Below are 15,540 nucleotides of genomic sequence, written 5' to 3'. Positions count from 1 at the left end.
AATGTCAGCGGACTCACTAGCCCTTCACAAAGCACACACACATACACATATTCAATCACATGTTAAAGCAGAAGCTGTCATTCAAAACACAAGCAAACAGAACCAATTTTACAATATGACACCATCACAGACAGAAAGGAATCCAAAACTGCTTAAAGATGCAACTCAATAACAAGGGAAATAATAATAATACAAATGATCCACAAGGCTGCACAACAAAAGTAAGACAACAAAAGGAAGGGGTAAAGAAGGACAAGAAGAGAAAGGGCAGAGCTACTTTCTCACTTTTTTGAGACCAAAAACAATTACCTCGGTTTAACTGAAGTAAATTCTTCAATTAACCACAAGTTTCTGTGAAATTAACAAAGAAATGTTGTTCTAACTCCATGAACTTTACTTTTTGTGGGCTCCAAAAGATATTCTCTGGTGGAGATTGCAATCACACTCCGGACCAGAGGGTGGCAGAAACACACTCGGCAGTCCTTTATAAAACAGAAGAAGAGGAAGAGGGCGAAGCTCAAGTCTCATGGTTTTCATGTCAGAGCGCTGCAATAATACATTTTACACGTGTATCTGTAATTTTTACAGTACTGAAACAGCAACGCGTTTGTATTATCTGTAAGGAGGCAGGCCGTGACGTGTAAATTCAGCCGCGAAAGCAGTGAATACGGTAACAGGATACATACAAGTACCTCGTAGCTATCTTTCATTTAACTGCTTCGGCGTTCCTCTCAACATGATGAACTATTCTGATTACGACTCGGATGGATATTCGTCGAATGAAGATGCAGACTACGTACCATCGGGTGAGGACTAGACACTGCGTTTAAATGCAGCTGCTCAGCTCTGTATCCTACACAGAGCATGTCGCAGAAAGGGTTGTACTAGATCCTTTAACAGTGGAGTTGGGGGCTTACGCGAACCCAGTAAGCACAAAACACAAGCTTACATTCACTGTTTTTGCTGTCATTTAGCGTTTTGTTGCCGTTATTAACTATATGTGTAGCATGCTTTGTGCTAGCAACTAGCCTCTTAGCAAACACAAAATGGGGCTATAGTGTAATGCAATATAATAGAAATAAAGACATTTGTTTTGTTTTGCTTTTAAAAAATAAGGGTATGAATTTGTATGAAAGTAACACATTGTAAAGAGATAACACTGTTGGTTGTGCCGAATGAATAAAAACAGCACACTGGTAGACAGGTAGAGCTGGGCAGGGGTTCAAATAATCCAACAATTTAAAAGTCGTTAAAGAAACATTGTACAACTCATCAATGTACATCTTATGAAAGTTATAATATTGTAGGCTACACTAGTAAAAATCAGTCCTGGATGGTGTTGATCCACAAGTCTGCACTGCATTAAAAACACAAGATTGTTAAGTGTGAATCACTGCATGGTTTCAGGAACACTTTTAAATTAAAGCTGCAAGCAGCATTGCGGGCCCTCGCGCACCTTGCGATCCGCGGGGTCATCGCAGTCTTCTCTCCTATGCTCTCGTCTCCTATACTCTCCTGTCCTATGCTCTCCTCCTCTCATTTCCACAAATATACAACAAACACATGTTTACAACCAAACTTTCCTGCTACCAGTAGGTGGTGCTATGACCGTATCATCCTATTAGCATATATATCTGTTCAGACTCGGGTCCATAGCAGTACAGTAAGATTTTGTCCACATTGCATAAAGTATATGGGTAGTACTGCATAAAACACAGCGAGTTCCTTTGTAATGGCGAATGGTCAACTTTGAGGCCACTCCCCCGCCACACGGTAATACTTTTGAAAGAGTTTTGGAATGCGTCTATTCCCTATGGTGTCCAAAGTTGACACAGTGAGTTTTAGCTCAATTGGATGAAGTATGTGAGGCTTGAAAAGTTTTGAAGCAGGGTCACAAATAGGCAAAAAATGGCCACAAAAGTCAAAATGGCTAGTTCCTGTTGGGTTTGGAGGGGGGGTCCAAGAGACTTTTTTGTGCGTCTTGGGGTGATACACATGTGTGCTAATTTTCATGATCCTGTGTCAAACTGGCCAGCGGGGCTACGCGTTAGGGAAAAAATACAGGGAGTTCATTTGTAATGGCGAATGGTCAACTTTGAGGCCACGCCCCCACCACACCGTAAGACTTTTGTAAGAGTTTTGGAATGCGTCTATTCCCTATGTTGTCCTGAGTTGACACAGTGAGTTTTAGCTCAATTGGATGAAGTATGCGAGGCGTGAAAAGTTTTGTAGCAGGGTCACAAATCACCAAAAATTAACCGAAATTTCAAAATGGCGGACTTCCTGTTGGGTTTGGAGGGGGGGTCCAAGAGACTTTTTTGTGCGTCTTGAGGGGATACACATGTGTGCCAATTTTCATGACCCTACTCAAAACAGGCCACAGGGGCAGGCAGAAAAACCTATGAAAACACAACATTTTGTGTAGCCAGTAGGTGGCGCTCTGTCAAAGCCTCAATATTGTTGTATAGATGTGTTTAGGGTCAGACTCTGATCATACATGTGACATTTCGTACAGATCGGACAGAAAACGAAGAAGTTATAGAGACTTTCTGTGTCCTCAGAAATGGTCAAACTTTGAGGCCACGCCCCGGCCACACCGTCAGACTTTTGTAAGAGTTTTGGAATGCGTCTATTCCCTATGGTGTCCTGAGTGGACACGGCAAATTTCAGCTCAATCCGATGACGTATGCGAGGCGTGAAAAGTTTGGCAGCAGGGTCACACATCGCCAAAAATGGCCACAAACCTTCAAATGGCGGACTTCCTGTTGGGTTTGGAGGGGGGGTCCAAGAGACTTTTTTGTGCGTCTTGAGGTGATACATATGTGTGCCAATTTTCATAATCCTGTGTCAAACCGGCCAGAGGGGCTACGCGTTGGGGGCGCTATAGAGCCATTTTTATATGTGCATTTCAAAAGTCAGCAAATTTCAAAATTTTTCGGGCGAATGAATTTTTCTACCAAGTTTGGTGAGTTTTTGGGCATGTTAAGGCCTCCAAAAATGCGATCTCGGAGGGGGAAAAAAAAAAATTAAAGCTGCAGGCAGCATTGCGGGCCCTTGCGCACCTTGCGATCCGCGGGGTCATCGCAGTCTTCTCTCCTATGCTCTTGTCTCCTATACTCTCCTGTCCTATGCTCTCCTCTTATTTCCACAGAGATACAACGAACACATGTTTACAACCAAACTTTCCTGCTACCAGTAGGTGGCGCTATGACCGTATCATCCTATTAGCATATATATCTGTTCAGACTCAGGTCCATAGCAGTACTGTAAGATTTTGTCCACATTGCATAAAGTATATGGGTAGTACTGCATAAAACACAGCGAGTTCCTTTGTAATGGCGAACGGTCAACTTTGAGGCCACTCCCCTGCCACACGGTAATACTTTTGAAAGAGTTTTGGAATGCATCTATTCCCTATGGTGTCCTGAGTAGACACAGTGAATTTCAGCTCAATTGCATGAAGTATGTGAGGCGTGAAAAGTTTTGAAGCAGGGTCAAAAATAGGCAAAAAATTGCCACAAAAGTCAAAATGGCGGACTTCCTGTTGGGTTTGGAGGCGGGGTCCAAGAGACTTTTTTGTGCGTCTTGGGGTGATACACATGTGTGCTAATTTTCATGAACCTGTGTCAAACTGGCCAGCGGGGCTACGCATTAGGGCAATAAATACAGTGAGTTCCTTTGTAATGGCGAATGGTCAAGTTTGAGGCCACGCCCCCGCCACACCGTCAGACTTTTGTAAGAGTTTTTGAATGCGTCTATTCCCTATGGTGTCCTGAGTGGACACAGTGAGTTTTAGCTCATTTGGAGGAAGTATGCGAGGCGTGAAAAGTTTTGTAGGAGGGTCACAAATCGCCAAAAATTAACAGAAATTTCAAAATTGCGGACTTCCTGTTGGGTTTGGAGGGGGGGTCCAAGAGACTTTTTTGTGCATCTTGGGGTGATACACATGTGTACCAATTTTCATGACCCTACTCAAAACAGGCCAGGGGGGCAGGCAGAAAAACCTATGAAAACACAACATTTTGTGTAGCCAGTAGGTGGCGCTCTGTCAAAGCCTCAATATTGTTGTATAGATGTGTTTAGGGTCAGACTCTGATCATACATGTGACATTTCGTACAGATCGGACAGAAAACGAAGAAGTTATAGAGACTTTCTGTGTCCTCAGAAATGGTCAAACTTTGAGGCCACGCCCCGGCCACACCGTCAGACTTTTGTAAGAGTTTTGGAATGCGTCTATTCCCTATGGTGTCCTGAGTGGACACGGCGAATTTCAGCTCAATCCGTTGAAGTATGCGAGGCGTGAAAAGTTTGGCAGCAGGGTCACACATCGCCAAAAATGGCCACAAACCTTCAAATGGCGGACTTCCTGTTGGGTTTGGAGGGGGGGTCCAAGAGACTTTTTTGTGCGTCTTGAGGTGATACATATGTGTGCCAATTTTCATAATCCTGTGTCAAACCGGCCAGAGGGGCTACGCGTTGGGGGCGCTATAGAGCCATTTTTATATGTGCATTTCAAAAGTCAGCAAATTTCAAAATTTTTCGGGCGAATGAATTTTTCTACCAAGTTTGGTGAGTTTTTGGGCATGTTAAGGCCTCCAAAAATGCGATCTCGGAGGGGGGAAAAAAAAAAAAAAAAAAAAAAAAAAAAAAAAAAAAAAAAAAATAATAATCCTAAGGGTTTCAATAGGGCTCTTGCACCATTCGGTGCTCGGGCCCTAAAAAAGTAGTGTCTGTGAATACACTTCATCACTGCATCCATGTAAAATATTAACAATATCCAGAAAGATTGAAGCCTGAGTGTGTTTAAAGTGGACTGAAGTTAAAAACTATGACTGACTGATCCAGTCTTTTGGAAACCTGCAAAACATTGCCAATCCACATGCTGCATTTATTACAATAGAATAGATAATGAGTCCAGGTATTAAACTGCAAACCTATCAGGCACACAGCTGATGTGCTCTTAGGCCAACTATACCTGCTGGTCTCCTTAGTTCCAAAACAACAAAACTTAGGTTTCTTAGGTTTAGCATTATATCTCCCAGCCCCCTAAAGTTCTTTTGGACTCTATTAACATTACTGAGATGATATGAATATTAAAGTAATATATTTTCATTTTGTATTTTCTGTGGTCAGATGACAACCTCAGTGAAGATGACATTAATGAGTGTGAAAAGGAAGACCCGCTTCATGAGGATGACAGTGTGTCACATCCCAGAGATGGCAGCAGGAAGAAAAGCAAGAAAACTGGCATCACTAAGAGGTGAGAGGGTGTGACCTGTTATTTTGATGCTCTTTTTTAGATATTTGTACAAATCTTGTATATTCAGTTTGGGGGTCGATGGGGTGTCTCCCTGCTTGCTTCTGGAAGTAGGCCACAGATCAACATCATGTTAGATTCCTGTGACAACTCTGTAATTACTGCTTTTCAAGTCCAATAAAAAAGATATAAAATATATGCATGCATTCTGTTTAGATTACTGTCATCAACTTGCAGTGTAACACAATTATAAAGACATACATCATAAAAAAGCAGTTCAATCATGAGAGACTCAGCGAACTGAATGAGAAAGATTTATTAAGTACAAAGTTTGAATGTGCATTGGCGTCCTAGACCCGTCGTGAAGACCACATACGAAAAGGGGGGAAAACGCAAGAGGAAAGGCCACTGGATCAGAAGATCCCCCCGGGGTCTAGACCTGGTGGTGGTGGAGAGCTGGAGGGCAGGAGATAGGAGGCCTTAACTGGTGTGGATCTGGTGGTGCTTCGGGTGGAGGAGGGTTGCCGGGTTCGATCAGAAGAAAGCTGGAGAGGAGATGGAGACTTTTAAATTTAATGCTAAGCTGTGATTGGTCAGGAGAGGCACGGAAAGCGACAGCTGATTGGTGAGGGAGGTGCTTTCTATTAAGCACCTGACTAAGGCCCCGTTCACACTGGGGGGAAAAATGTGGCTTAAGCAGGATTTGGCCGCATCCAGATCAATCCAGATGTGTTTTTTTCCGAGTGTGAACACCTCCAATCCGGCTGAATCCAGTTTGATTTCAAGCCGGCTAGATCCACCCTCGAGAGGTGGATCTAGCAGGATTGGCTCAAATGTGGCTCAGGTGTGAACGCAGGTGTGAACGTGGCTAGCGAATCCGGCTAGCCACATTATTAGCCATATTACAAGGCGCCACCTAGTGGTTTGGAGAACAGCAAACACGCTGGATGAAGCCGGATTGAGTGCGGACACAACTGTGTGCTAGCCAGATTTGAAAATAGGTCTGAACGCATCCAGCTTAAAGGCTGTCTGGGCTCAATCCTACTCTAGCTGGAATGACTTTCTCCAGTGTGAACGGGGCCTAAGAGAGCGGAAGAGAGGGGGAGCAGAGGAGTGAGTGATAGAAGGAGAGAGATTAGTAAGCGGATAGGGATAAATGGTGAATGATGGGAAACAGAGTCTTCCTGATTGAACTTACGCTAAGAGCTACATTATTGAAAGAGTATTGATTTTACATAATTACTTGCTGAATTTTTTTTCATTGTGACAGTAGTAGGTAAGATGTAAGTCAGTTATAGCTTGCCAAGTGCTATTCAAATTAATAATAATATAATAATAATAATAATAATTAATTAATTAATTATTCAAATTAATGAACCTTATAAGTGTAAAAAGTATATTTTGTCTGTTGGTGTGATACATGTCACATTTCAATTTAAAAGATGGGGGGGGGGGGGGCATTTCTCTTTTAATTGATAGTTTGACAAAGGAAAAACAGGAAGAATTGGGTTAGAGCGAACATGTTATACAAACAGTGGAAGAATGCAGGCTCAGTTTACTGAGTGCCTGCTGTAGCGGGGTGTATCTGGGCAGCCAAAATGTCACATTTTTTAGCATAGATTTTGTTATCAGAACGTTTCAATCATGATTCTTCCTGTTTTTACACATGGCATTTGACACATTGTTTTATTTACGTGATTTTTACAGGAACAGAAGAGTGCTGAAAATAGACAAGGAAGACAAAGATGGTGGTGAAGCTGAAGAGGCAGGGCAGTCACAAGAAGAGGTGGAAAAACCCACAAAGGGGGAAGTGAATGATGATGTAAGAGCAAAGAAAAAATCAGATGACCTCTGGGCGAGTTTTCTGTCTGATGTTGGACCTAGACCCAAAGACATCGCACATGCCTCAGAGCTAAGCACCACACAAAAGGTAAGCATGTTCCCAACTGTAATTTACTGTATGCACATTGTAGCAGCCACATGGATCTGGGTCCTCCTGTGTCCACCCCACCTGTGACTGACTGGGTTCTATTTATTTTCAGGTTGATTCTTCAGAAGTGAAAGATTCTTCTTTACAGAATACAGCAACAAAAGCATCAACACCTGCTAAAGTCACCATTACTAAAGTGTTTGACTTCGCTGGAGAAGAAGTAAGGTATTCATCTGTGTCCTCATCACACTTTGAGGCTGTTTTTTACAATAATATATATATTTTAGTAAGAATGTGTTCATGCTGATTTTAATTTCTCACCTGGGTGGACAGTGAAAGATGCTGATAATCTCTAAATTTCACAGTGACCGCTAGGTGGTGCCACACATACAGTTTTATACTGAGTACACAAAATGACACACAGTATGATGGCAGAGCTGTCTGTATGACAGGGATATAACAAATGATATTGTGTAGAACGTTGGGTCTTCAAAATGCAGGTTTCTACTTTTTATCCTGTAATATGTTGGGTTAGTTTGATATGTCAGTCATCATGGATTAAGGCCTGATATAAGTGTCTAGGCCCCCATCATTTACACAGAGCAATAATGCAAGCAAAAATTGTGCTTCTCTTGTTTTTGCAACAATGAAAGATTGAAACCAACATTAGCAGCCTTATATGAAAGGTTTACAAAGCAGAAATGTAAAACTCAGGAGACCCTGATGATTCTGATTGGACCAGTCTGTCCACTATGTCATTAGTTGCTGATGGCCTGCTGTGAATGCAAACAGCTACAAAATGCTTTATAAAAAGTAAAAATAAGTTTTAAAATGAAGATGAAAATCTCCTGACCACATGCTGAATGATACATATGTTTCCTTTGTTGCAATAAATAAACTGAGAGACCTTCTAATAAAACCCTAATTAAAAAACAAAGATAGGACACAAAGAAAAACAGAATGCAATGATTTGCGAATCTCATAAGCACATATTGAATTCCCAATAGAACATAAAGAACATATCAGATGTGGAAACTGAGAAAATATGAGCTCATTATAAATTTGATGGCAGCAACACATCTCAAAAAAGTAACAAGCACAAATCAAAACCAAATGGAGGAGCATCTGACAACCAATTAGGTTAACTGGCAACAGGTGAGTAACATGACTGGATATAAAAGGAGTGTTTCAGAGAGGCAGATGCTCAGATGTAAAGATGGGCAGGGACTCACCAATCTGTGACACACCCTATCAAAAAATTGTGGAACAATTTCAGAAAAATGTTCCTTTGCATAAAATTGTCTTTAAAGATCCCACCATCTACAGTACATAATTTTACATAATGTCATTAAAAGATTCAGATAATCAGTATGAGTGTTTGTGCACAAGGGAAAAGGCCAAAGTTCAAACCTGGAGGTGCATGATCTCCAGGCTCTCGGGCAGCACTGCATTAAAAACAGGCCTGAATCTCTACTGGACATCACTGCATGGGCTCATCAAGAACAAACACCAAAGCATATCTGAAAATGGTCTGAAGCAAAATGGAAAGATGTTCTGTGGTCACATGAGTCAAAATTTGAAATTCTTTTTGGAAACTATGGAGGGACCATCCAGCTTGTTATCAGTGGACAGTTCATGGCATTTCTGATGGTGTGGGGTTGCATTAGTGCCTTTGGTGTGGGCAGCTGACACACCTGGAAAGGCCCCATCAATGCTGAACAGTACATAGAGGCTTTAGAGCACCATATGCTCCCATCCAGACAACATCTCTTTCAGGGAAGGCCTTACATATTTCAGCAGGACAATGCTAAACCACATACTGCATCCATCACAACTGCATTGCTTCGCAGTAGAAGAGTCTGGTTGTTAAACTGGCCTGCCTGCAGTCCAGCCCTTTCACTAATAGAAAACATTTGGTGTATCATGAATCGAAAAAATCCAGCAACGAAGGCCCAGGACTGTTGAGCAGCTAGAATACTGCATCAAACAAGAATAGGACAACATTCGTCTCCTAAAACTCCTGCAACTGGTCTCCTTACTTTTACGGGCAGTAGTTAAATAAAAAGGGAATGCTACACAATGATAAATAAGCTAAGCTAAGCTGTTTTTCATTAAATGGTAAAATGTCTGTTTCAACATCTGTTATGTGGAATTGGGGTTGTATTTACCAAAATGAACTTTATTAAATAAAAAAGACTGCTATTTATGGGGCTGTCATAGTAAGTTACACAAATACAGCAATAAAACAAGGGAAGCGCTTTTCTTTCTAAAAATGTACATTTAGACATCATCTTTTGAACATCATCATTTTCATTTTCAATTTCTCATGCATCATGCATTTACGAAGTCAATAACAAACCACTGTAAGACCCCAGTTAATCCTTCAGTGCAGCAGTAATCCCATGTTCAGTCTCCATTTACAATCCTATCTTCAAAAGTAATTATCATAGCTTATGACATTTCCCTAATCAAAGCTACACAAACAGCAGTGCTTCCCTAGAAAACAGCATAACGATTACTTTGTGAAATCTGTGAGATCTACAAACTGCAAATCTCACAGACAGCTACACCCCTGCAGCCATTTAATGTCATTGTCATTCCCCCAGAGCCACAGTAAAGGCTTCTAGTTCTGTAACATGTGATTAGTATTGTCAACACCTTTGTCTTTGTTTCTCAGTCATGTTGACTATGTCTCTCATCAGCCTGCTCTTGCACAACTCATTTGTGGTAGTTGCATCTCAGATATGTGTCTCATGTCTGCGAAGAGACCTCTAAAAGTGAAAAGTGATCTCTGTGTAATTATGGCTGTGTAATTAGCATGCATAACAGAAAAAAGCCTTCAGTGGTTTTAGAGTCTGTGCAGTGCAGATTTTCCCAGAGGATCCTCGTATAGCTTTTTTTAACCCTGCAGAGACACAAGCAAGTGTGTGTGTGTCTGTATGAAGGCATGGTTTGATGAGATACAGGCCTACATCCTGTTTTGGTGTTTACTTCAGAAATGCACAAATTTATATACAGAAAGAGCTTACTGAGACACTGTGTAGATTACATGTTCTCTTTTTTTCATCAGAATTCTGAATGAACTGTAAGTTACTTTAATGTATTTTATTTATTCACACAGTCGAGTGTGTATCTGTTTCTCTGCATTAGGGTGAACAAAGAGGTATCGGCAGACTCCAGAGAAGCCAAGAGTTATCTTAAGAGACTATGCACCAAACAAGAGGAGAGTGAAGAAGAAGAGACATGCTCATCGCCCAGCCAACTACTTGTTCCTGGCCCCAGGTACGCATACATATTGCTCACTGACACAACATTAGATTAGACTAGAAAATATCTTGATATAATAAGATAAGGATATGGATGCTATTTGTTATTTACTGGCCTCTGATTTCAACACTTTTTAGAAAAAATGCAACTGTCTAATTCTTTCACATTTTGTAGTTTCAAACTATATCGTTGCCACACAGCCTTTGCCTTGTCTCTCTTTAAGATGCTCACATTTAGGAATTAAAGCCTATATGTGGCATTCACTGCTTTGCCCTGCAGTGGGTCTAAGGGATGTGCTTTATAGTATGTTGCCACAATTTGACACTTTTATTAGCTGTAAAAAGATGGACACTTAAATGAAATTGGTGCTACAGAAGCAAATGGACAAGAGGCATTCTGGTTCCCTTATCCCTAAGAAGTTGTAATAATTCAACACCCAGAATGCACTGCACTCATTGCTATTAAGAACAGCTGGTTGGAAGTATTTAGGTAAGTATAAACATCAGTGGTTAACCATTTGGGGATGTATATGAGCAATTGACACAATACATATACTATGTATGTAGTATGTGCCCATTTTCTGCCTCACTTCTGCCAAAGGCTTACGTGGTGCTTGTGTTCTACAAGAGGCAATGTAACACCCACACACTCATCCTGCTGACAAACACTGCTGCGTGTTCCTTTTTTTCACATATCAATCTGTAGTGGCACTGGTAATCACCCCGCCACTGACAGTACCTATATGTGTATTGCATTAGATGCAGTATGGTTTTTTTTCCAATATCATTGGTTGCCATGGCAATAAACAATTAGGGAATGTGCACATCTTCCTTTCCATAGATGAAACCCCTGACAGGAAACAGGAAATCATCTCCAAACAGATAGGAAGTACAGTGTGTCCACAACCTTTCCCGTTTATTTTATTCTGCTGCGTGTGTGGACACAAAGGAAACACAAAAAGGAAAGAGCCATTAGCACCACTCCCTCTTTCTTGGCTGAGATTGTGAAGCTAGTGTTTGTCAGTTTCATATCAGAATCTGCTTTATTGTCCAAATGTGAATCTCTTTCAATTTGTGTATGTGACTCCTGAGCTATTAATGACCATATAACGTACTAAGTACAAGATGAGCTAAATGTACATGCCTGTGGTGGTGCAAAGAGGAATAATATAGGTGAATGAGATTTATGAGTATGCCTGCTGTATGGGAGGAGTTGTAATATTGTATGAGGGGGGGCTGTAATGTTTTTCCCCTTCCCATTTCCTAGCTCTTGAAAGAGAAAACGTCCTAGAGGGTGCTATTTAGTGATAGTCATGTGTTTATTACAACACAGCAGTATCTGACAGTAGGTCTTCTAAATGATAAATTTCATGTTTCTAAGTTGTGTTTAATAACATGGCATATTTAGCTTGGGCTTAGATTTACAATCGAATGACAGTTTGAACATGACATATTATCATGTCGATGTTAACGGTAATAATATACAAGCTGGTTTTCTATTATTAGTTGAAGTTAGCGAAAACACAGTTTTCATGTAACCATAGCCAGAAGGAGTGACATTAACGCACTGCTGTTTTTTTCCATTTGACATCGCATAATCAGTTAACACTCGAGAGGCAGGAGTAAAAATGGACCTGAGGCGCATCATACCTATGCAGCTAGTGTTTTATTATTTTGCATAACCAATATGACTAGGTTTCTATGTTGAGGATTAGAACCAGTTACAGTTCAACGTTTAATTGTAATGGTTGAGTTTGAACACTAGAATGACAATGAGATATTACATTAGCAACCTGTCATAGTTGTTTCTCTACATAAACTTTAATCACGTGTCAGTCCCTTTGATACATGGATTGCACAGCTTAAAGGTTCTGGATCTCTTTTGAAGGACCTGTGTATACAACAAATAAACACACATGGAAGAGCAGGAAGTGAATTTGTTTATTTGGCAATATTATGGTAGATTTTTCAACTCTTGTTGAGTCATAATGGAAACCATGGGTTCAACAGTGGTCAGTGACGGGAGATAGTTTTCTTTCACTTCTGTTATGAGTTGGGCCATGAATTTCACATAGGATATGCATCAACTTGAGAGATAAATTGAAGCCATTCAGTTATCACCATAGTGGGATTGTGAACTATCAAAGTTAGAGTGCATATGCATGTAACACTAGCTGCATTACTCACTGTTACTCTACCAGAGACCACTAACTTATCAGTGTTTGTAAAAAAAAACTGTCTAAGTTTGTCCTTTGTATCTGTAAGCCTAAGCACTAAGTACTTATGTAACTGTAGCATTTTGGAAAAATCACAAGGTTTATTGACTCAGCATCAGGAAGAATTTAGCTATTACAACAAGACCCTAGTATTCCTACAGATGTACATGCCTGCATAGATTGTTATCCCTTTGTGCCACATCTTTTGTCTCATCCAAGTATAATGCACCATTGCTTAAATGCTTAATTATTCAGCAAATTATGAATGAATATACATTTTTTTCCAAAAACAAATGATTAAATTTATTTACCACAACAGAAAAACATAACACACACATAGTACAGCACAGTGGCTATGAATGTACCTTTTATGTTATAGGGAGGGTTCTTCTACCTATGTGCATGGAAACAGGCCGCCACTAAATACTACAAATAAATTAGATTAACACCAGGCCTCAAAATACAAGCCTCATTGCAATAAAAGATACTTATATTTAGTAAGTTATATTACAGACAAATTAATAGTGGCCAACAGTTTTGCTGGTCTTCATTTTTTAAAACCATGCTGCACAACAGTGCAGCTATGCACTAAGATCATTCATCAGCTACTTTCCTTGTCTACAGTCTGTTCCATAAATAGCTGATGCTGAAACATTCTAACTGAGGTCACTTTAACTGAAAATGCAGTCTATAGCAGAAATGGGCTTCAGAATTTGTAATGTCTCCTTGAATGTCTATGAAGCATTTTACCTCTTGGCTCTCCTTTTTGTTGTGTTGTGTTTTTCTAGTAAACGACCAGCAGGCATGTCGGGTATTCTAAATCGTATTGGGGGAAAGAAACAGAAAATGAGCACACTGGAAAAGTCAAAGATGGACTGGGACGCTTTTAAATCAGAGGAGGGCATTGAAGAGGAGCTGGCCATCCACAACAGAGGCAAAGAGGGGTAAGACATCATTAGTGTTTGTTGGCATGGCTCAACGTTCTGTGCATGGCATGAAGCTCGGTGTTTTGTCAGTAGGTATATAGGTATATAGGAAACTTGACTTAAATAACATTTCACAAGATAGTGGAAAAACAGCACTTGTAGTGCCCAGCGAAGAACTGAGGTGATGCCTTTGCCTTCAAAGATGACGGCACCATCTCAGGCAGCTTTTGTAGCTAAACGTTTAAAGCCTTTTTTTAAACCCTACTTTTCACTTTTATTTGTTGAGGATCCTCGAGCCACAGTAGGCAGCTCCAACCACAAGTCACTTCACAGAAAAAGTCTAGTAACGTAAAGTAAAGCTAGTTCACCGGAGTCATTACTTGTGATTTGTGGTTGCCGCAGTAACAATGACAGCCTCAGATATCATCCTGTAAAGAAGTAAAGAAATAAAGTAAACTGAAATAGTGAGATGCACTGTCATGTTAAAATGTTATTAAATCAGTGCAGTGAAGATGATAAAATCAATTTACATACAGTCCTGTTTCTTTTACAATGTCATATGTACAAAGATGTGGGTCATTCACAATTAACCAGAGCAGTTTAATTAGTAAGTGTAAATGAATGGACATTTTCTATATGAGCTAAAATCAAGCTTCACTCAGGATAAAAAAACAGAGGCAGCCAAAAAAAGACCTGGGACTTATTAATCAGTTTGCACACACAGACATGCTTCCTATAGTGAGATGGATGTTGTTTGCTTGTGTAAATGTGTGTGTGTCTGTGATGAGCATGCTGCTTCTGCACTCGTGTCCTTAGATGTATTTTCAGTGGGTTTGTACTTTTGATGGCAAAAGTGGGTCTATTGTTCTTTTCTCTGTGTGTGTGTTTAGGTATGTGGAGCGGAAGAACTTCTTGGATCGTGTTGACCACCGTCAGTTTGAGTTAGAAAAAGCAGTGCGACTGAGCAACATGAAACAATGACACAGACTGACAGCAAACACACACATGCACACTCTGTGGAACAGATGTTTAGACTTTGTGTATCTTCCGGTCTCCCTCTCTCTCTCTCTCTCTCTCTCTCTGACAGTTACTATTCATTGAGTAAAGTGAGTTCAAAGTGGTGCTGAAGTAGAAGGCTTAAGTCTATTTCAAGATGGGGTATAAATAGTTTGAGTTTGTGTAATGGAGGGTGTTGAGTGTTCTGCTTTCATCCCTATGGGAACCTATTAGTTTCAGACCTTCACACACAGGACGTTTTTAAGAAGTGAGGTCCTTCTATTCTGTCCTGCTTTCTCAATGAGCTGATTTAGGACTTAAACTTATCTTTAATTATAATGTTGGATGGTCATTTTTCCTTACTTACTTCCTAATTGAGACAGACAAAAAAATAAACATAATTAAAACAGCGTGCGGATCATCTCAGTTCAGCCTGTTTTGGCCCACCTGCTACAGTGACTAATGACAGAAAATGTTATGGGTTATTAGCAACATATCTTGATGCAAACTATTTTTCAGATCATTCTCAGCAAAATGTGGTTTGAAAAAGTGATAGACAAAATGACCAAGTGTTGACATGTCTCCAGTGTCAGCTCTACAAAATATAGGCTGCTTCTTTGAGCCTAGTATTTTTCAGCACCAAGTCAGGACATGATGCTGAAGTCTGCCTCTGATTCATCTGCAACAGTTTTGGGAAGCCTTCAGTTAAAACCATAGAGTGGCCTATTCTCTATTGGTCCTCTATTTTTTACCATCCAAACTTTTGTCAGAGTACCAGATGTGATAATGGGAAAATGCTCAGGGGCTGAGTGCCTCATTATATTTTTTTTATCCAAAAAAGTACATAGAAATGTTCTGTAACAGCTTTAATTAAACTTGTAATTTCTTCAAGTGTCAATGTACCTCCACAAAATAATTCCACCTGAAGACGTATCTTTTCCTCTGGTT

The 15,540-nt window shown here is 40.3% G+C and overlaps 1 protein-coding gene across 1 annotated transcript; it reads left to right on the top strand.

Moving 5' to 3' along the window:
* The first annotated feature begins 502 nt into the window (after nt 1–502).
* cfdp1 (craniofacial development protein 1) lies at nt 503–15,490 on the top strand. The gene is made up of 7 exons (XM_028432143.1): nt 503–806; nt 5,135–5,261; nt 6,966–7,188; nt 7,301–7,413; nt 10,339–10,470; nt 13,459–13,614; nt 14,487–15,490. The coding sequence occupies exons 1-7, from the start codon at nt 737–739 to the stop codon at nt 14,575–14,577; spliced, it is 912 nt and encodes a 303-aa protein (XP_028287944.1). The 5' UTR covers nt 503–736; the 3' UTR covers nt 14,578–15,490.
* The last annotated feature ends 50 nt before the right edge of the window (nt 15,491–15,540 follow it).

Source organism: Parambassis ranga, chromosome 19 (assembly GCF_900634625.1).
Source record: "Parambassis ranga chromosome 19, fParRan2.1, whole genome shotgun sequence".
In the NCBI taxonomy this organism is placed as follows: domain Eukaryota; kingdom Metazoa; phylum Chordata; class Actinopteri; family Ambassidae; genus Parambassis; species Parambassis ranga.
Note: the sequence above shows the minus strand (reverse complement) of the source record. Positions and strands in the feature narration are given on the sequence as shown.

Excerpts from the sequence above, each read along its gene's own strand:
- cfdp1 (XM_028432143.1), top strand. The coding sequence starts at position 737 with ATGATGAACTATTCTGATTACGACTCGGATGGATATTCGTCGAATGAA. Across the intron at positions 807-5,134 it reads TGCAGACTACGTACCATCGG|ATGACAACCTCAGTGAAGAT; the intron begins GTGAGGACTAGA and ends TTCTGTGGTCAG. Across the intron at positions 7,189-7,300 it reads AGCTAAGCACCACACAAAAG|GTTGATTCTTCAGAAGTGAA; the intron begins GTAAGCATGTTC and ends ATTTATTTTCAG.